At 40.1% G+C, this 23,049-nt stretch overlaps 1 protein-coding gene across 1 annotated transcript; it reads left to right on the top strand.

Moving 5' to 3' along the window:
• The first annotated feature begins 114 nt into the window (after positions 1-114).
• LOC146001994 (uncharacterized) lies at positions 115-13,773 on the top strand. The gene is made up of 3 exons (XM_083139698.1): positions 115-197; positions 9,048-9,115; positions 13,156-13,773. The coding sequence occupies exons 2-3, from the start codon at positions 9,050-9,052 to the stop codon at positions 13,603-13,605; spliced, it is 516 nt and encodes a 171-aa protein (XP_082995824.1). The 5' UTR covers positions 115-197; positions 9,048-9,049; the 3' UTR covers positions 13,606-13,773.
• Positions 13,774-23,049: the final 9,276 nt, after the last annotated feature.

The following is a 23,049-nucleotide window of genomic DNA, read 5'->3' as shown; positions in this document are numbered from 1 at the left end:
AACTCTTCAAGCGGCATGAGAAGATCGGTACGGTCGTCGCCCCACTTTACGTGATCCAAATTTTCGAAAAGGGGTCTAGCGGTGGAGGCGATGTGCCCCTCAGGATCACCCCACGTATATAAGATTTTGAGGGCAGTTGTCAGCTCAGCGCGTGTCCAAACTCCCTTTCAACCGTTCGGGTATTCTAGCAAGACAAGGTAAGTCATAGATGTAAGTTGCTGGTTACTCAGATCCAATAAACATCAGCAATGTTTTTTCGAAAACTTCTCTCGTATCGATGAACAGAATTCTGAAAAATTTGACAAGTTTATAATCATTAAAATTTACGGGAATATCTATTGTTTAGATAAATAAGGTGTTTCATAAATATTTAAGGAGTTACAATTTTTTTTTTGCAAGTAAACTGTTGAACTTACGTTAATGAAACCAATCCAGAACGAACGAGGAACGCAAACAGTTTGTGCGTGTGTGTTTTGTTAAGCTGAGAGTGCACATCCCTGCCGCTAGGCGACACTGAAATCAGTCACAATGTTTTGTGCCATGTTGTGGTCCTCAAGATCACTAAGCCCTGCGTCAGGTCAACCTTGCAGCAGGTTTTAGCATATGTAGATCCAAACGTGCGCGCAAGAATATAGTTCCACTGAGACGGGTTCTATTCCGACACAACTGCATACTTGCAAGAAAACAGTTATTTAATTTGTAATATACAGACAAAATAATACATTGATTAGCAGGTATGGACTTAATTGGTTGCAATCACTGTGCAGACGAACTTAGAACCGCAGATTCGCCAACTCGAATCTGTAATGCGTTGAAGAGACATTGAAACTTTAGAGCGAGTCGAGCGAGACTGAATGCGTTGCAGAGCGCGTGAAATCGCTGATACCAGTGTTGCACCTCCCACTATTTTAACCCTATGTTTATTGTAGAGCGGCGAGAATGGCTGAATCTCCTGTTCAGCGCGCGGTTTTACCCGAATGTTATTTTGGGCTTCATCCGAAAGGAAATGTTCTTCAAAGTCAAGCAAGTTGTTTTAAATGCATAATCCTCCTTGCGGCAACAAGATCAAAGTAAAACAGGGCGTGAGGTGATTTGCCGTCAATGTGCACACGAATTGTATCACGGGTGTTGAATGATTTGCGGTTTGAGTTTAGCAAGAGGAAACGATTGTTTGTTGTTTGACGACAAAAGAATCTCCGCGGTATTAAAATATATCGCAGTGAGAAGAAACATGTTTATTATTTGGACGAGACGTCCTTCAACTCGGTGGGTGGGGGAAGGGGTAATAAAACATGGAAGGATACCACCATGCAAAACCACCGCCAGGGCTGAAGAAACCGACGATGAGGGGAAGGGGGAGGCTTATTGTTTCACCCACTGGCGGCAATGAAAGCTTTGTTGAAGGCGCATATTTACTGTTCCGCGCAAAGAAAGGGAAGGGTGATTATCAGCAAGAAATGGACAGACCAAGATTTGAATCCTGGTTTAGTGAAGTGATTCATAAATTGAAACCAGAGTAATAGCGACAGACAATGCACCTGATTGTATATATCACCAATAACAAATCATGCTTTTTTGGTGGTACAACTTGAAGTGCGTGTGTCTTACAGTAACGGATGTATTGCGAACGAAGCAACCAAGTTTTTCATAAATCTATTTCTTTCTAAACCAAAAACAATAATTTGTCATTAAATTCAAGAGGAGCCTATCGTTGTTTACTTTTATCTTTGTTTATTTTTATTTTTGCGTGCTCGAAATATACACACATGCTCTCATGTTTAGAAGTTGTTTCGCTCTTATATTAATTACACATTTATTAAATAATATATGCGCAGAAAGTACTTTTAAAATGTTATGTTTCAGGAGACAAAGAGAAGCAAAAATACAATCCACTTGACATGCATGCGGGTTTTGATGTGTTGTGCGGTTGGCAATACTGTAGATTTTCTCAGTGTCTCCGATGTAAGCAGCTCGGCGGTTGAGGAAAGACTGGCACGGAAGATTCTGAGCTCAGTTCTCGCGCGGATTGATACATAAAACCTGCTGCAAGGTTAACCTGACGCTTGGCTTAGACCTTCTTGAGTTCTTGTGTGGGGTTCCTTTAAAGACAGGATATTTGTCTCATCGATGTCGCGTATCATCGCAGCGACAGATATTACCGACAGGCCCATGTTGATGCGAGTGTGACAAGAACTAGACAATCGTAATTAGACGATGTGTGCCGTGTCACCCGTGGGGCACACATTGAACATTTGTAGGTGTAAAAAGAAAACTGATTGCATTCCTCGTTCGTTCAGAACTGGTTTCATTAACATAAGTTTAATAGTTTACTTGCAATAAATTTTTATAACACCTCAATTATTTCTGAAACACACGGTATAATAGAGACCTAGGTTTATGGCTTATATCACGAAGTTATAACCATATCTACATTTACGTTCAAAATAATATGCATGATTTATGAATTTCTCATTTGAAACACCTCGTCGTCGGTATGCTACAAACCCAAAGAGAATTACAAACAGAACATATTTATACATTTGCATGTATTAAACTCCTTCATCTAAGCCTCGCGACAGGTTAAGTTTGCAGCAATTTTTATGTATTATATTAATCCACGCGAGATGGCGCTCAGCATCTCCCGTGCCAATCTTGCCTCAACCGTCGAGCTGTTTATGTCACGGGCAGCGAGAAAATTGGCAGTATTGCAGCGGAACTATATTCTGCGCGCATGTTTAGGTCTACATGTGTTAAATGTTGCTGCAAACTTAACCTGTCGCGAGGCTTAAATGGCTCACAGAACAAATAGTAGTACAAGCTTGTTTGAGTTGGGATTTAAACCCACTTGACACGTTCTTTCAGTCAAGAGAGCAAGATTTTAACCAAAAACAATAAAAATGATCACATGGAGACTCGTAGCATTCACGTGATGCCTCTAGGGGTAGGGGTGATAATATCTGTTCGTTCTTTGCTCAAAATAAATCAAAGTCAAGTTCTCACTAAGAGAAAAGAAGTATATTTTACTTCTTAGCAAAATAAATACTTATCTGCATAAATCCATTTCAGTCAAAGAAATACAATTCAGCTTGACCACTATTTTTAAAACTCAGAGCTTCTTAGCAAAATCAACACAAAACACAATCGCAATTTCCATGGCAACAGCACATACAAGATATGTACATAAAGGTCAGTCACTATCCTGACATTATCAGTGATAGCTTCAAATATTAAATACTTCAAGTTTTACAAAATTAATAACATAGATTAATATTAATAACAATAAACATGTGTACAACGAGAAAGTTAATTAGGAAAGAACAATAAACATGTACAAGAGGAAAGAACTTGTCACATTTCATGCACAGCTAGGCTAATTGGGAGTGGACCTACAGTTTAAAGTGGAATCCGAACCACTGTGCAATGTGCCTTAACCTGGGATCGAACCCGGGATCCCTTAGTTACAAGGCCATGACGCTACCACTTTGTCATTGGGGAGAAGTACAAGCAAACGTTATGGATATATTTGTATGTATTAGACTCCTGTATCTTAAGGGCTCACAGCACAAAACACTAACACAGCACATAAATAAATACAAAAACTTTTGTATTAATTTAACTCCACTATCTTAAATGCTCAATCCTCATACTGGTTTGCTAAAGCTATTTTCATCCATTCGGAACATTGCCTCTTACCCCTCCCCCTTCCACCCCGATATTCCCTGCTTCTTTAATATTCTCTTCTTCCTTGCTTCCTCCATTCTTGTACATACTTCCATCTATTTCTTCAGTTGTTCTTACCTTCAAACATCACTTCTCTATACAGATTTTGCAATTCTTATATTTTGCGATTAGGTTGTCATATTACGCCTTAGTCCTGCCAATGTGCGTCAATTGAAATGTAAAAATCATACAAGAGGTGTAGGTTGTAAATACCGTGCGTCTACAACTTCGGATTTTAATAGAATTAAAACTACAATAAAGAATCCAGAAATTATATTTCTACGATACATACCAACTTTAGAACTTTTATGTAACATGGTCAATAGATCTCCACATGCACACTGTTCCAATATGTTTGGATATGTCATTTCCGCAAAGGTCTGCTACACTTGAAAACATTTCCTGTCTCTTTAAACACCTTAACCCACTACTCTTTCGCGTCAGCGGCTGTCTGTTACAAACATTTGAAATTTCGCTGCACAAGAGTTAGAGATCTTGTCTCTTCAAACCACAAGACACACATACATACTGTTAACAATACAACTAGCGCTGCCACTCGCCAGAGTCTTGAACTAGCGCAATGTTGCCAGTCTACAAAGAAACTTCCACAGTTGCCAACATTTTTTTTATGACAAACTATTTCTATATATTGCTATTTTATTTTTATTACACTTCGAATGTGTATCCTTCATTTGTTGACACCCTGTAACACAGCACATTTGAGTCACCCTTGCATTTGTGGAGGCTAGCGAGAGTTCCATGCATTGAGAGCACCCCTCCTGCACACTGCACCTCAGGGCCAGTTAGCAGCAGAGCAGGATTGGGGGAGCCACTTGCGTTGAGAGGTAACAAATACTGCGGTGGAAGACGCCATTTCTTGTTTCTTCCGCATTGATTACAATACCACGATAAGCATGAATGTGATGACGATGCGTTTCATGAACAATAAAATAGAAACTTGGAAATTTTCATGAAAATAGTGTTATTTACATGCACCTGGCAACCATGCGATGAGATTACATTTTCCCCGTTGGAAAGAAACAGAGGTACAGCGCGTTGAATAACGTAGTGTGGAAAACGACCTAAGAAACTGGTTTCCTAGACGGATGACAACATAGATGGCAGTGCGATCAGTACGGCTGCTAATTTTCTTATGAAAGTAATGCGGCTTAGTTTTTGGAATATTGTGTAGATTTTTTATCTTGAAAGGCGGTACGTGAATTGATGGAAACAGTTATATTTGTGGAGTGATTTGCAGTCACGAAATGGCATTAATTTGGAAAGAAAAGTAAAATAAAATTAATAAATAAATAGCATACGTAACACAAGAAGAAACATCGCAATGTGATTCCGGACGTCAGGTGTTTTATTGAGTACTACAGTTTATTTTTATACGTTATTAGAATATAAATAGTATCCTGAGAGATATTTCATACCGAGCCGACAAACCACAAGTGTCGCTTGGAAGCGAGCAGTCGGTAATCAACCAATGCAACCTTTCGAATCTTAGGGACACAAGCTCTGACTGCACCGTTTCCACAAGGACCAAAGCGCGACAAAGCGACACGTGTGGCTTATCGTGTCGCCTAGATCTGTTGTTGTAACGTGCGTTTATCGTGTCACCTAGATCTGTTGTTAGCACAATTAGCAGCAAACGCTTGCTAATAGACTGAAGGCATGTCGCTTGTCACTTAGTTGGGAACTCCCTCTGTAGCGCGTCGTTTCGGTCTGAGCACCCTTCCTTTAAGGAGCTTTCCGACCGAAATAACAAGTAGTACGCGAACACGCCATATGAACATGTCGTTTGGTGTTTGTACCCTCATGCGCAATGAATGCTATTTTACAGCCTGGAAGTGTCTGTGTCACTAGTCACAATCAGTGTGAACATCCCGTGTCGCATGTCCCACTGGTCTGAAAGTTTCCTTGCACTCATACCGATGACACTAAGGAAGTTTTGTGGGTTTCCCTTTGTCGTTTCATGTAATCATCATTATCATCATCGCCGCGATTAGTTTAAAACGGAAGAAATGAGACAGTAAATCACAAATACAAATGCTTCAGTGTGTATATCTTTAAAGAAATGATGATGATAATAATAATGAACCTAATTCATACACAAAAATTTAGTTGCCAAGAGCATTCCACGCGTATTTTCTCTCCCGTATTATTAATGAAAGTATAACGATTCATTAAAAATCTTCGCAACCACTGTATCAAATATCATAGCAATTATCACATTCATAGAAATGCTTCATGTAAAAGAATCAGACGTTGCAGCGAAAACTCCATTTACTTCCATTATAAGCAGACGAGTGCCATGCAGCTGTACCGACACCAGCGCCTCTAGTGGTATCATATTTGAGTTGAACCTGCCAGAGAGCCCAGAACAGTGCCGTTTTCCACACTACGTTATTCAAGGCGCTGTAACAGAGGAAAGGCCTGTTGTGTTCAATTCCTGATGCTTCGCATGGTTGCCAGGTGCATGTAAGTAACACTATTTTCATGAAAAATTGCAAGTTTCTTTTCAATTGTTTTCAGTAATTGCATGATGCATACAGTTTCGAAACACACCTATTGTGGCACTCAAACACCAGCAGTGTTGCAAATGCACAGTCTAAATTTCTAAAAACAAAGTTTTTCCTAGTTCTCCCTTAAAGACGACACATCTGATTGGATATCGGTAGAAATGAACATTTATTTTTTCACTGTCATAGATGCGGAGCTAATTCACCTAACCAAACTGAAAATTACTGACGGCATGTCCGTACATATGTGTTATGTGCCATTTTTCATGCTTTGTAAAAAAAAAAAATTACACTTCCAGTTACATCTGGCAACACTGCGTGCACACTAATGAAATCCACCGGTTTAAAAATATATGCATGAACAAGGCTTCAATTTGAAATAAGGATTATATGTGTATCACTTCCGGTTCAAAACTTTTACTATCCGCAACTCCAGGTTGCGTTGTAAATACCGTATAACCACCAGTAGTTCGCTGTACTTATGACACTATAACTTGACAAGATTAAAAACAAGACGCTGCAAATAACTGTTGCGCACCTCACACCACATTTCCCCACTCCCATTCTCCGCGACGACGTTGGTTCGCAGTGTTGCAACCTGGAGGAAGCGGAATGGTCTGAGGATTTTCACAGAAATTTGTATTGGCTTTTTCCTTTGCTGTTTTCTGTACTCCGGTACAGAAATTCAGCTCAACTTTCGCCAACGACTCTTTTTCTTCTTTTAAAACTTGAGAAAACAACCATTTAGATACTCCCGTGGCGGCGCTTGTGGACTCGACAACATTATACTTAAGTTTATGTAACTCCTTCTGATTTCGCAAATATGTTACAACATTGTAAATAATTTCTCTGGCCTGTCCTCTAAGGGGCTTTCCAGAGGTGATTGTGGATTTCGTTGGATCCGGCATGATTTGATTTTTGCATTTGAAAAATACGCAGCCAAGAGTAAAGAGCAAGAACATTTCAATGCTTTAAAAAAGAACACAAGCAAGCGTGTTTTCAGGTTGCCTTCTCGTAGTGATTGTTGTACGATAAACAATCGGCTATTTTAAAAAAACGGGCCACTGCTCGATGTCACATGCAGAAAATGAAGTCACTCGCCCTGTTCTCTTCGTTATAAACCTTAACGCGCGTGCGTATTACTACAGTTTACGATCCGCGCACAGCACGCATTTTCAAAAGCCGGATTAAATAAAATGAACCACCTTCACGTTATACAGTGAAAATCGTTTGCCATATTTGTTTTAGCTTAATTTTGCTGAGTTGGCACCACTGGTGTGAGGTGCGCAACAGCTATTTGCAGCGTCTTGTTTTTAAACTTGCCAAGTTACCTATATGTTAGGGAAGCAGTCTGGTAATTACATGAAATTGGCTTCGTGATTTCGTACTTTTGTACGCGTTATATTATTTGCAAATAGTAAAATTTCAGGTTGCATAGAGATTTTCTTTTACCCAACGCACACAAAGTGAACAACTGTGCATCGTAGAAGAGTACAAAAATACAAAGAACTGGTTATCAACAAAATATTAGATGTTTATGGAAGGGAAGAGAGGCGAATCCAGTTTCTATTTAAATAGTGGCCTCAAGCCTGAACTTAGCTCCAACGCCAAAGTATTTTCAATTGAATTTCAATTCCATGATTTGCATAACAACAGCAACAATAATAAGGGTAACATCTTACTCTGACCTCCCCCCCGCAGAAAAGATCTTGCATGCATGTTGATGTTTTCCATTTTTTCAACATCGCACCCTGCCCCCCCTACATTTCTCTCAGCACCCCTAGATGATTAATCTTGGCGCCGCCACTGGGGTCTGCACTGTTTTCACTACCTTCTGGAGCGATGTAAGCGCGTACTAACTCATCAAATGAACGTTTAAAGCAGCAGACAGGCATTTGTTCAAGCTTCGTCTACTTTCTTGAACCACATTTCCTTGCTCCAGCCTGACACCGAGATACACCTGCACAGAGGCGCAACCACAAATTTTTGTCTGGGGGGGAAGTACTTGGATAAACGTACCAATAACAATAATAATGAATAACAACATTAATAATGGATTATTATTATTACTACTACTTATGGTAGTAGTAGTGGTACTAGTAAGACGTGATTATCCTCATAAATTACGCAAAAGGGTAGCAGAAGTTGTTGCTAAAGCATTTGTTTGGAACAAACGATTTGAAATATTTTTTTCAACACCGTCAATTTCATTAGCTAGAAATGGAAAACAAGAACACAAACTGTATTTTTGAATGGCAGAAAATGAATGGTAAATGCATTCCGAAGATAATTCGTTTTGTAGGTATGTCACGTATAACTTTCATTTACAACATGTTTTACACATATGCAACACGCACCGACATAAAATAAGAAAATACATATGCAACAGGCTAACACTAAATTGTGTATGTATTCAAAGTTTTTTCAATACATATATACAACACACAATTATTTAAATACATTACGTTACAGGAAACAACTGAATTGCGAGCGAAGCGCGCTAGAAAATTTTACGGAATGTATTTTTATTTGCATAAAATTTGAAATCGAAGGGGGGCAATTACTCGTCTGTGACCCCCCTTGATCTGCACTGCACCTAGTGTCAAAAAGTGCAGCGAACTAGATGTGGCTATCCCTACTACATGGTACTTCATACTTTTCAGTCCGCCTGAAGGGAAGGTCTAACGAGTACTGTGAAGAGAGTGGCGTACACGTCTGCTGAAAGGAGCGACGGAGATTACTGTTCTGTTGCTTTTGACAGTTGATTCCACAGCCTTAAGTGATCTTGTTTATGTCTTTCAGAAATGGGAGGATCATCGAGAATGACGTCATTGTTGCTGTTACTCTTAACACTGCTCTCTGTAAGCCAGGTAATTATGAGTCATTATTTTGTAAATTGGTTGTGTCAAGGATGAGGGGAACAGTTTTTCACGAAGTGCTAAGAGCCGAAAGGATAGGAAATCATTTATTATATATATATATATATATATATATATATATATATATATATATATATATATATATATATATATATATATACGGGGTGCTCAGAAATTCCCCTTACAAACTCCTAGGGCTAGTAGAGGGGAATGAGTAGACAATATTTGGAATAGGAACCCATGTCCGGAAACGTACCGTTTGCGTGCTACAACCATGATAATGTGTTGGATGTGCCTGTGTTGGTATGCAACCAGGTAGCCAGTACATGACGTCAGAAGATCACCTGATACCCTAAAGTGTAATCATTTATTGCAACTATGTCAAATGAGGTGTTACGTATGGTACAGAATTGAATGACGTGTCACTCAGTACATAATACAAACAAATTTATTTGGTAACAATGCCAAGGGAACTAAAAAGAAACGTACTATTTATTAATCACAATAACATTTGTGTCGACAATGAAGCGCAACAATTTGTTTCTGTCTTCTGCACTGGATGTGTCGCATACGGCACTGCTCCACTACAACAGTGGCTCGATGTGACGACCGCCAACGTCGTTGCACATATTGTACCGACGAATCATGTTCCGGCACACTCGCTCCATCACACCTGGTGTCCCGTCAATCGCTTGTGCAGCGACCATAACTCGTGCCAGCAGTTCTTCCTCTGTCTCTATAGGAGTCTCGTACACCATACTCTTCATACGACCCCACAACAAATAGTCCTATGGCCTTAAATTCGGCGATCGTGGGGGCCACATTTGAACCACCTCGGCCTATCCATCGTTGCCCGAATCTTCGGTTAAGATGTCTCCGAACGTCACGTGTAAAGTGAGGCGGTGCGACATCGTGCTGAAACCACAGTTTCTAACGGACGTTCAATGGCACAGCATTCAAGAACAGAGTCAATACTTCCTGTAGAAAGATCAAGTACGCGGCACCCGTTAGCCTGACTGGAAGCCCGATCACATGACGTCCAGAATACCTGCCCACACATTGATAGCAAATCTCTGCTGGAATCCCCAGACATGCGTTGCATGAGGGTTTTCGTCTGCCCTGACATGGCTGTTTCGAGAATTGAGAAAACACTCCCTAGTAAATTTACATTCATCTGTGAACAGAACTCGACGTGGAAACTGGGCCTCGTCGATAAAGCGGTGCAGAAACCACGTGCAGAAGTTAACACGTGTACCCTTTGGTGGTAGTAAGGATGTAGTTGTTGCTCATGTAGAACCTCCCACACGATGCTGTGAGAAACACCCATTGCACGCGCAATGGTTTGCGTACTTGTTGGTGGGTCCTGTTCAACGTGGTGTAGTACAACCTCTTCCAATTCGAGCATGCGGCGTCTCTTTCGAGCACCACAGTCCTTCCTGTCGGCGGTGAAGGTTCCTCGTTCTCGGAGCCGTTGTGAAATGCTGGCAAAGAGAGTATGCGATGGAGTCGCACGTTGAGGATAACGCTCTTGATACAGCCGACGAGCTGCTCTTCCATTCCCTTCCACTGCGCCATACACAAGGATCATGTCCGTGTATCCTGCAAACGTGTACTCAACCATGTTCATCGGAGACGCACAGACACGTGAATGGGGCTCCAGGCAGGATACCGTGGCAGGGTAGACGTCACGTGCCATCAGGTGATCTTCTGACGACATGTACTGCCTACCTGGTAGCATACCAACACAGGCACATCCGACACATTGTCATGGTTGTAGCACGGAAACGGTACGTTTCAAGACATGGGATTCTATTCCAAATATTGTCTACTCATTCCCCTCTACTAGCCCTAGGAGTTTGTAAGGGGAATTTCCGAGCACCCTGTATATATATATATATATATATATATATATATATATATATATATATATATTTGAATTTTGAATTTGAATTAAAATTTTGGGTGCGTTAGCACTAAGGCTATTTTGCACCCGTCACATTATACGGGGTCCAGCCCCTTATCGTTACACATAACAACTCTAACGTTGCATAACTAAAATCATAAAATATCCTGACTTCCGTTAAAAGCTGAGGCTGTAAAGGAGCACTCAGTACAAATAAGGACAAAACACAGAACAATACAAACAAAATTATACTGGCCATGGGGTCAGTCGCCAGAGCCTCGTTAGTCTGCAGTCCAGGGTGTACTACGTGGAAGTGAGGTTGACTATTGGGTGTACTACGTGGAAGGAGGACCCCATACACCCCATATATATATTTAACTTTAAGAAGCATGATCGTCTATCGGAATATTATAATAAATTATGCTGGATTAAATGAACGAAATATGCAAGTATAGAACGATCCAAGTTACTTCATACAGAAAATCCTCCTTGCTTCCATTAAATAATAATAATAATAATAACCCGTCGCCCAACAGGCCATTGAGGGCCTTATCCTACCTACCGACTGCCGGCCTCACTCCCACCTGATCCTACTCACTCACTCACTCTAGGTGGAAGATCATCCAACGTGTGGTCAGCACGACGAATCTCCAGTTGTTGTTGAAGGTTTCCATGACCGGGTTACGCTAGTTATTCGTAACTCCCCAATTCCCTCACTATGGTGGGTGGCCACTGGTCCCATACACAGGCCGATATCTCAGAGAAAAGTTGTTACGTTTCCCCCAGGGGACTCGAACCTGCGAGCGTCCTGTAGCCAGAGCCCAAAGCATAAACATCCATTCGCAATTATCTCGCAAATGGTTAGTTTGCAACCCCTTGTGTACTGAGGCTTTTTTGCTTCTACTATAGTGTACTTTCACCGTTTCACTTCTGATACATCCTGTATATTGTTTATATTAAAACTATACTAATGTTGATTAGAATAGATTTTGGGCCAAAACTCGTATCTCCCAAGTATGTACTATTCCTGGATCCCTCAATGTGTTCAGGTTCGATTCCTTGTGGAGCGGATTCCTGGAGTAATTTGATACCTGCACAACAATTCGGATCTGACTTTAAACTGCACACCCAGTCACACTGCGAATTAAGCTTTTTGCTGGGGGGGGGGGGGGGGGGGCGAGCACACTCAGTGACGTATTTCTTATTTCCTTTCGGGGGATAGGCTCTTTTTATGTGCAAATTTGTGTGTGTTACCAGCCAGCAAATTAAACTTTACCTTGAGGTTTTAACTACCTTACAACATTGGATCTAACTTTGGTCATTAAATTCGTGTGATACACGTGATTTAGAAATACTTAGTGTATTTACATTCTAAGACAAGCCAAACTCATTCACGAAAAGAGGTATCGAACTAGCATCACCGAAAATGTGACCAAATTTCTATTACCAATTTCATATTTAATGTCCATGTAAACTTGCTACGAATTTCTTGTGAACACATACTACATGTAGAATATGCCTTGGACACTTAATTGGAAAACAATTTTCTGTTGCCTCGGGTCGGTGAGGGTGGTTAGTTGCAGAATGGTGTCCTTTAATCAACAAGGCTGCATACTTTACAAATGACCATTGTCGGGGAACGTAGCCCTCTTCCAGTTTGTAATCCAAACTTTCGGTGGTTGGATAGATGTGAAACTGGAAACACTCGCCTAATGAAGAATACACGGTTTATAACATAAACGTATACCTGGATACATAAAACATTCCCTGTTGCACAAATGACAAGGGATACATATGCACGAACACAACGACGTTATGCAGCCGTGATATTGCTTCCTCGAAGACAAGTGTTGCCAACACCTACTTGGCAATTATCATTCACAAAATATGTCTTGGCCGCCATATTGGATCCAAGGACATGGTGGGGGCCAACAACCATGGTTAATTAAAGTGGCATGCTTTCAATTCTATTTTCTTTGAGGGGGATAAAAACATACTTGGCAGGGATAAATGTAATCTTTTTCGGCTCGTGATAAAATCTTTTGTGGGGAGGAGGGAATCCCTGTAACCAATTGCCTATATTAGGATAAAGTGTTCGTGAATCTTACATATTTTGGTCAATTCGCAGGTAATAGCACGCCCAGAAGCGGGGGTGCTGGACAAGTTGAACCCCATTGGCTACTTCGGGGGTGGAGAGGACGGTGAAAGCGGAGAAAGCAAGGGTGGCTTCGACATGACCTCCTTGAACGACAATCTTAACAAGAACTCCATCGAGGACAAGATTTCCCGGCGGAAGAGGAACGACGATGGCGGCATCAGCGTCTTCGATTACATTCCCGGGGACACCTTCCACCTGGGACAGGGAATGCAAATAGCCCAGAAGTACCTGGAGGATAGCGGCATCAACGCTAAGGAGATCAAACGATGGGTGAAGCTGGGGATGAGCGTCATGGGCACGAACGAGGACCAGCTGCTGGACATGATGCAGTCCAAGATGGAGGAGATGGTTTCCAAATCCGTCGCTCAGATGGCGCGCAAGGTCATCGAGAGCCAGGTGAAAGGCTTCATGAAAGACTAAACGCCCTACGATTGGACCCCCAACTGTCAAACCTCCGCCATCTTGTTTATCATATTATCATAAGCTCACTCCCTTGCTCACAGTGTATCCTATAACTTATTTTACATTCCTACGCATAGCTCTTGACATAAATTAATGTTTTTTTTAGTAATAAATGAGAAAACAACAGTTTGTGTGTGGTAATTACATCCATGTTATTCTTGACATGTACAGTCAGCGGCAAAGAAATAGTGGGAAAATTTCCAATTGTTATTTTTATTCATATTTCGTTTACGCAGTGGATTTTCAGTGGTAGCGTCGTCGCCTTGTAATCAAGGGGTCCCGGGCTAGATACCCGGTCGAGGCACACTTTAAACTGTAGGTGCAGTCCCGATTAGCCTTACTAGGCATAAAGTGGACTTAAAACAACAAATCAAATCAAATCAAGCATAGTGGATTTTGAAGGATCAAAATTGTAATTTGTTTCAATCCTTAAACTTCTCATTGCATGAAACGTGGTGAGTGAATATAATTATGGTTGATTTGCTATTTTCTTTGCACGCGACTGTACTAGAGCTAAGTCACTCTTATTTACGAATACTCTAGGTGGGACATCACAATATGGTTGCCGAAATTTGACGTTCTCCAAGGGATTCCTTTCTCTTCCATTTAAACTCACCTCTGAGAGACGAAAAGTTTCAATTTTTAATGTTCACACATAATAGCAAACCACAATAGCAAAAAAATATATATATCTACTTCGCTTTATTTCAATTCCGAGTAAATAAAATATTACAGTGGCGCATGAACGTTCTTCATTGTCGGTACAAAATTTAACCTCCATACAGACACATATGCGGATGGGATATGCACACCTGAATTTCTTTTTTTTTTTAAATGGAAAATTTGGATTAATAATTTCCATTTTTTTAAATTTATGGTTATTTTAAAACAGGTTTTAGAAAAACATAACAATTCCTAATCATATAAATCTCTATACCTCATTTTTGGTTCATTTGTAATTTAATGGAACTAGAAATCACAAGTTTGTTATATGATAGTCGCGAACAAACATACATCTATTCATTTTAATGCAGGGTGCGATTTGAAAGGGGGATAGGGTAATTTCACCACCCTCTGTCTTGAACCATCACAACCTCTGGTTATGAACGACATATCTCAACCACGGATAAATTATGTGTACTGAGTTGATATGTAAAATAGATTGTTACATATCATACTTATAGAGTGCCAGTTCAGTTCGGTTAATTCTAGCTCCATAGTTTAAAAATATCGTTAAGCAGTTTGCAAATGTGTACCATGATATTTTCTATTACATGCCATGTGTTCGGTACTTTCTCAGACTTTTTGAGAGTGTTTCACAAGCACTTTTCCATCGAATACTAAAACTGTGCAGTGTTTTTGACGTATGTTCCGTTGCGTCATCCTTTATTACTGTTCGAGCGCTTCTTGAGAGCAATTCTGTTTTGTTGTGTTAAGAAGAATACGTCGTTATGGTTCTGATAGTCTGGTAACACAGGAAGTTTGAAGGACTGATAAATTATTTGACAAAGTAGTTATTTATAATGGAATTGGCTGCACTTTACAACGCTCCACAAGTGCTTGATTGATTTATTTTACTTCGTTTTTCGTCCAATTTTGGCAATCACGAAGATCAGGATGATAAAATGAATTTGGCGAAGGACAATCACAAACACACAGAGACAGGACACAACACAGGCCACACAGAGGAGTCCAGACACCAGAGTCTCGTTAGTCTGCAACGGTGGAAGTGAGGTTGAAATTTGGGTGTCTCTAGACAGGGTTATCCTTTACACCATTCTCTGCAAGTACTGAAGTACTATGATTGTACAGTGTCAAGAAACTGACATGACTACAAGAACTCTGTGACTCACTAAATCAAAGAAACCCATCCATAATATTTTCAGAACCGACAATTTCCTATATCCTACAAAATATTGGTATTTGCAGAGGTGGAAGTGGAGGGGGATGCGGGAGATGATATACCACAAATAGAAAACTTCGAGCAAAGCATCCTCCCTTCCAGCTATCTCACTGTTACCATGTACCATGTTAAAATAAAGGAGTATTTCTTCAGTTCGAGCAAATATCCCACTGCCATATAATAATCTCATTTTCTAGATCTATGGCATTAGTACTCCCAAGAGGAGCTACTTTCTAGGTGTTTTACAAGATAACTTACACGAAGAAGCAAGGCAAGAATTATCACCAATTAGCCTAAAATAAATAAACACTTTCAAAGTTATACAGAAAAAAGAGTTTTAATAATTAGGCTGAAACACTTTCATTGTTTGAAGAATGATTGATTGAATTGTTGTTTTAAGTCCACTTTATGCACAGTAAGGCTAATTGGGACTGGACCTACAGTTTAAAGTGGGATCCAAACCACTATGTGTCTCCGCCGGGTATCGAACCCGTGACCCCTTGAATACAACGCGACGACGCTACCACTGCGCCATCGGGGAGGCCACATGGTGTGGAGAGTAGTGTTCTATGTAACACGACAGATAGCAATGCGATTGTACAGTTCTCCCCAAACACGTCTCAGCATGTCCGTGTCAACGGTCGCAGCAACTGTTGTGATGCGTTGTTTAAGATCGTCCAAACTAGTAGGCAGGGGAGGACTCGATGTATCTCCGCAAGAAGTAGTCGCGGTGTTAAATCACAAGTACACAGAAAGCCTTTTCTAACTGGCTACCAGATATATTGCTCAACAACCATCATGTGATGTTGACGTCACGAAAAGAAGCGAAAAATGGGCGTCGTAAACTTGAAGACTTTCTTTATACAACTATAGTTGATGCTTTCTGATGTAACAAAAAAATTCAATTTATAAAGCGTTTAAACTGTCTTTTTCTTTTAGGCTACAATGCTTGCTAGCCCGCATGGTGTTGTGTGTGTTACCTAACTCACCGGCGATGTGAGGAGGTTGTTAGTACGTAGTATTCTTTTTACACTCAAGTGAGAAACCTGATATGCAGTGTTTCAAACGTCACGCAATAGTCGTAAAATATACTTGCACCAGAATTTTTACGTTTCTACATGTTTCTAATACCTTAATTTGCAAATTTATGCCGTAACCCACAGAAATTAATTAATGAAAACATTTAGGATAAATATTTGTCTAAAATGACAATTTCGGGAGAGAAAAAGAAATTACCGTTGGATCGAAAATGAAAGTTTGTGAGTGACATGGAGAACTTTATGCGTTCTGGGAGTTTCCATTTCATGGGAGAAGTAGCCATATTCGGCTAGCTTGTAATCAGAGTTGTTAACGGTCCAGGAATTTTAAATAAATTCTATTCCGGTCCAGGAGAGAAAATCAGCAATCGCAAATGGGCTCTGGACCGTAAATTAACTTTCTATCTTTTTCAATTCGTTACAAGAACCTATTTTCCGGATCATCTTAAATACGGTAAAGGAACATTTTCTCCGACTGAGTTTAAATACGATTCAGGAACTATTTTCCGGCTGAATTTAAATAGGGACCAGAAACCTTTTTTCCGGATGAATTTAAATGCTGTCCAGGAACCCATATTCCAGATAAGTTTAAATAAGATTCAAGTTCCGTTTTGATATGAAACAATACGTAACTTAGACACAATTTAAATTGTGCGACGAAAAAGGTACAAGTGCTGTTACGGAACCCATTAGAATGTATGTGTTCCTGGATGTTTAACAATCACAGGGTGGGTTAATTTTGAGGTTTTGAGGCATTAAGTCCGCTTTGTGTAAAGAAAGGCTAATCACAATTGGATCTACAGTTTAAAGTGGGATCCAAACCACTATGTGCCTCCGGTGGGTATCCAAACCAGGATCCTTTGATTACAAGACGAAGACGATACCGCGGGGCCATCGGGGAGGACCAGGGTTGTTAAAGGTCCTGGAATTTTAAATAAATTCAAGTCCCGTTCGGGAGAGAAAATCAGCAAGTGTAAATGGGTTCTAGACCGTAATAGACACTTTTGTGTTTAAGGTTCCGGTTCCATGCAAGTACATTTTCCATACTTTGTTTCGTGTCGAAAATATTTCAGGTCGCAAAGTTAGATGAGACACCCTGTGTGTGTGTGTGTGTGTGTGTGTGTGTGTGTGTGTGTGTGTATATATATATATCACACATATCCATGGTGATTGGTAATTCGACCTATTCCTGGAAAGGGGTAATACTAGAGCACATTTGCAACAAATTTGACCCTATGCACCAGGGGTCGGAAATCAATGGGTTTCGAGTTACTGCAGTTTGTAGATTTGTAGATATTCCGACTTGAGACCAAAAAACTACTAATTGTGAAAAAACTACTACACCCTGGACACTTTGACAACATTTGTATAGTTTAGGAGAGCCTATGAAACGAGGAAGTTTTTTCCGTAATTTTTACGCTCAGTGTGTTACCATTCTTTGAGTAATCCTCTTCGATTTAAACGATAATTTCCAAATTTCTTCATGACGTGTGCTCCAATGACTGTTTCTATCTGTGGGTATGGGAATTTTGGGCATGATTTTTTCCCCAGTAGTCACTCATTCGTCAGCTGTTGGCAACGTGTCGATTAAGTGTCCAGGGTGTAGTAGTTTTTTCACAATTGGTAGTTTTTTGGTCGCAAGTGGGAATATGTGACGAAAATCTACAAACTGCAATAACTCGAAACCCATTGATTTCCGTTCCCCGGTGCATAGGGTCAAATTTGTTGCAAATGTGTTCTAGTATTACCCCTTTCCAGGAATAGGTCGAATTACCAATCACCCTGTACACACACACACACACACACACACAGACACACACACACACACACACACATACATATATTATTTTCATTGGCGGCGATTGGGTTACAAAACTGAAGGGAGTCAGTTTACTTTCCCCTTACACTCTATTCCAGGTATGTCTGGAGCATGCGAGAAGAACGGGATTGCTTTCAGGGGGAAGACGGGGGAAAGCGACTGAAGTTACCAGCCTTTCCAGCAGCGCGTATTGCTTCGCTCTGCCCACTCGATTACCCCCACTACTATGACACTATACGCGGCCTTGCTCCAGAGATAGTTGGGACAGGGTATAGTAGATAAGGATTATCTTAGTGCGGGTGCAAAATTGGCAAAAAGAGTGGAGGTTGAGCAACCGCCCCTCCTAATTGCCGCCATTGATTCTTATCTTTTCTTTTATCCTTTTGTAATTTTAATTGTTTTCTACGAGGTCAGGTGGTAGAACAGAATAAGCCAAACAATAGACACAATGAAATGAATGTGATAAGAGTAATAATTCGACAAAAGTATTCTTGACTGAGTCTTGCTAATTTCAACAATGACACAAGCAAGAGAATAATAAAATAAATATTAACAAATAACAGTTTACAGCAAAAATGAAAAAGTAGAACTAGAAAGTAGCGAGCATAATCTCACAGAAAGTCGTAAATTATTATCGTCTCTGTAAAAAAGAGTAGCAATAAATCAGTACTATTGCTACAAAAGTACAAGTCTACATTTGGATTACAAAAGTACAAAGCGACACACGTGCACTATACTATGTACCAGCTAACTGTAGACCAGGCGAACGAGAACAAGTCTCTGCGCAAATAGTGACGCGAGACGGCTCCACCAATGAACAGTGAGAGAAACAGGATTGTGTAATGTGCGACGGGAGTTACCCGAATTCTTTGCTTCGCTCTGTGAGCGTTGCAAACTTTTGAAAGCGACAATACCGTACGCACATGGCAAACGGACCCTATCTTTGTCTGCAGGTCCGTACGCTTGGTTTAAGAATTTCGTAGGGAATTATTAGGGATAAAACTGCAAGAGCAAATTTTCAGAAGCCGTACATTTAGCGTATGGACCAAGATCTGGACCGTACGTCCGGACATGCCATGACATTTCTGTACATATACGGTAATGACCATACGGTTGGCAACGTTGCGTTTTCACCACTCGATTTCTTTTCTCCTCTTCTGCCGCTATACGCGGGCCGGCTCTACAGTTAGCTGGGATAGGGTATAGAAGAGGTTAACGAACCAATCAGGTTAGCCAATTAAAGGCAGAAAAGAAAATTCAACAATAATCTAATTCCTATACAAAGCAAATTGGAAAGCTTACATGGGTACAAATATACACAAGTATATATTTTCAACTATACCCTGTCCTGCCTATCTCTGGAGCATGAGACCGAAAACAAGTCTCTGCGCAAGTAGTGACGCGAGACGGCTCCACCAATGAACACGTTAGAGGGAATGGGATTGTGTGGAGAGGGAAAGTGGCTGTAGTTACCAGCCTTCGCAGCAGCGTGTACTGCTTCGCTCTGCTCACTCGATTTCCTCCCCTTCTCTACCGCTATGCGTTCCCTTGCTCCAGAGATAGTTGGAACGACAGTATATTGAGAAAAAGTCCTGTGGAAACACGATATTGGATTGGGGAAGGTGGGGTGGGGACTCCCGCTCAGCCAGCAGGTTTTAAATTGCCCCGAAACACACGAAGTTGTAAATTAACAAACCTTTAACATACAAATACATGTATCATATGATATTTATGAGTATTATACCTTTGGTCACAAAATGAAAGTACCCTTGTCGGGAATCGAACCCGAGACTCCGGAAACGCATGCAGTGTACAAAATATCAACATAAAAGAGTATATTTTTGTAAGTTTTAAAAATAAGTTTATAACTTATTTCCAAAATCCATTTATTCTCTCTTTACAGCTGTCAAACTCGTATCGCCCTACTTTTGCATACAAGTAAGATATGCAACTGTAGCTCCCACGTGTAAACCTTGAACGACATAACAATCTTGCAGTCAACAGCCACAATGACAGGAGATGTTAATAATTCTCCTGAGACATGCACGTGTCGTAAAGTCATGTATCTGGGCAAGCAGCCTCGGACTTACGAGGGGCGATCAGGTTGCTCTGACCCTAACATAGAAAGAGCGGCAATAGGGTTTCAATTTTTTTATTATTTTCAACATACTCCCCTGCAACTCCAATGCACTTTTCCCATCGGTGCTCCAACGCCTGGATACCTTGCAAAAAAAAAAATCTTCCGACTTGTCCTCCAACCATGAGTCCACAGCCCTTATCACCTCAGAATCATCAGAAATATTTTGTCCACGAATGTCATTCTTCAAATGTTTGAACAAATAGAAATCACTGGGGGCCAAATCTGGGGAATAGGGTGAGTGGGGCAACAATTCGAACGATGCATCTGCTATAGCTGCCCTCGCAATGCGTGAGGTGTGGACAGGTGCATTGTCCTGGTAAAGGAGCACACCACGGGTCAACATCCCACGCCTCTTTTTCTTGATGGAATCACGTAATTTTTTGATTAGGTCACTGTAGTATGTGCCAGTGATGGTTTGGCCTCTTTGTATATAGTCCACAAGAAGGACACCCTTGCAGTCCCAGAAAATTGAGGCCATCACCTTCTTGGCTGACGTTTGCACCTTGACCTTCTTCGTTGGTGGAGAATGTGAGTGTTTCCACTCCATGCTTTGTGATTTTGTTTCTGAGTCGAAGTGATGGACCCATGTTTCATCCATAGTTACAAATCGGGCAAGGAAATCGTCTATATCAGCACGAAACTTGTCAAGAAGTTCTTGACTGATGAGCACTCGGCTGAGCTTCTGATCTGGGGTGAGGTTTCGAGGGACCCATCTTGCAGCAATTTTTTTCATTTGCAATTCCTGGGTAATTATGTTTTGCACAGTGCCATATGACAGGCCACACATCTCAGCAACATGACGGATAGTGACTCGACGATCCTTCAGCACGATATCGTGGACTTTGTTAATGTTTTCGGTTGTCATGACAGTTTTTGGTGCTCCACCTGCATGTTCATCCTCACACGACTCTCTCCCACAATTATACTCACAACACCATCTCTTCACCATACTGTATGAAGGAGCAGTGTCCCCTAGTGTATCCACCAAGTCCTCATGAATTTTGGATACCGTCCACTTCTTCTTCAGAAAATATTTGATCGCCGCTCTCACCTCAGTTTTCTCCATTCTGGCACATTGACACAACTTCACTCAGTTAAACCCCTGTAAAAAGAAAACTGTACGCTACTCAGACTTGCTATTCAGAATGAAAGCATATAAAGGATCACTAAACAATAACAAAATAAAAAATCAATCATAACGTCATTCCTTCTATGCTAGGGTCGGAGCAACCTGATCGCCCCTCGTATATCTACACTGATGTGAGAAGTGTTATTGACTAAAGCATGTGCGACATTTCGCATTGTCTGACTATGTAAAGGTTAACTTCTACACATAAAAAAAACATATTCATAGTAACCAGGGTCGATAAAAATCATGATTTTTATTTAAAAATATATTTTTGATATATTTTTTTATTTAAATATTTTTTTTTAAATTTAAAACAAAAACATGCTTAAAAATGCTGGAATGGTTTCTGGCACCATACATGTATTTTTCTATTAAACGGCCAAGTAAAATATTTGAACTGTTGGATTAAAGCAATTAGAGAATAAATTCTATGTAAATATACATTTTTCGGTTTGTGATACTGTATATGTGAACCTACTATGGAAATGTTTGTTGTGTGTGTTAATGAAACTATAATAATTTCAGTAACTATAGTTCCTGTGACAATAAAACATTCTGGATGTACTCTATAATTGTAACTTAAAATATATTTTTTAAAGTCTTGTAGCTGAATTTTGGTATTTTTCCAAATGACCGTTTGCAAAATATCAGCTGTCATGTTTATTTACAGTTAAATGGTAATGACACTATTTACTGTCTAACATGATTAGTATTTTGTACATTTTTCTGCACAAAATGTTGCTATTTTTGCCTACATTTTTTTTCAAATCAAGAGAATTTAAGTGTGTTTACAGTTTACACATTACATTTTCTTTTGTATGAGCTTTACCCCATCCGTATCTACATATATTTATTTTCCTTTCCTTGAGCCTAATAAACACTATTAAATGATTACGAGATTAATATATTTTCACTAAAAGTAATTCTGATATCTACAAAATCCTTATGTATATTATTCTATTATTTATTTAAAGTGATTTTTTTTAAAAAATATCACCTGATTTAAATCGCGATTAAAATCAACCTGATTTAAATGAATCCATCTTGATAGTAACTGACCTATTAGAAACTAAGATGCTGTATTATTGACTTTAGTATTGATGCTCCCAGGGTTTGAAAAAATGGATCCATAGATGTAAGGAGAGTGACATTTTTCCATTTAGTAGAGTCAGATTCACATAATGACAGCACAAGTCTACCTGGAGAACATATCAGCACTCTACAGCATGAAAGAAAGTTAAGGAAGACCTCCGTATGCAAAAGTAGCAGAAAAGCGAAGTAAAATAAACGAAATCAATCAATCAATTAAAGAGTTTTAGGGATGTGTGCTTGGTTGAGACGACGTAATCAGCTCACTGCTCAATCCACAAATCG

This window comes from Lepisma saccharinum, chromosome 18 (genome assembly GCF_977018435.1).
Source record: "Lepisma saccharinum chromosome 18, izLepSacc3.1, whole genome shotgun sequence".
Taxonomy (NCBI): Eukaryota; Metazoa; Arthropoda; class Insecta; order Zygentoma; family Lepismatidae; genus Lepisma; species Lepisma saccharinum.
Note: the sequence above shows the minus strand (reverse complement) of the source record. Positions and strands in the feature narration are given on the sequence as shown.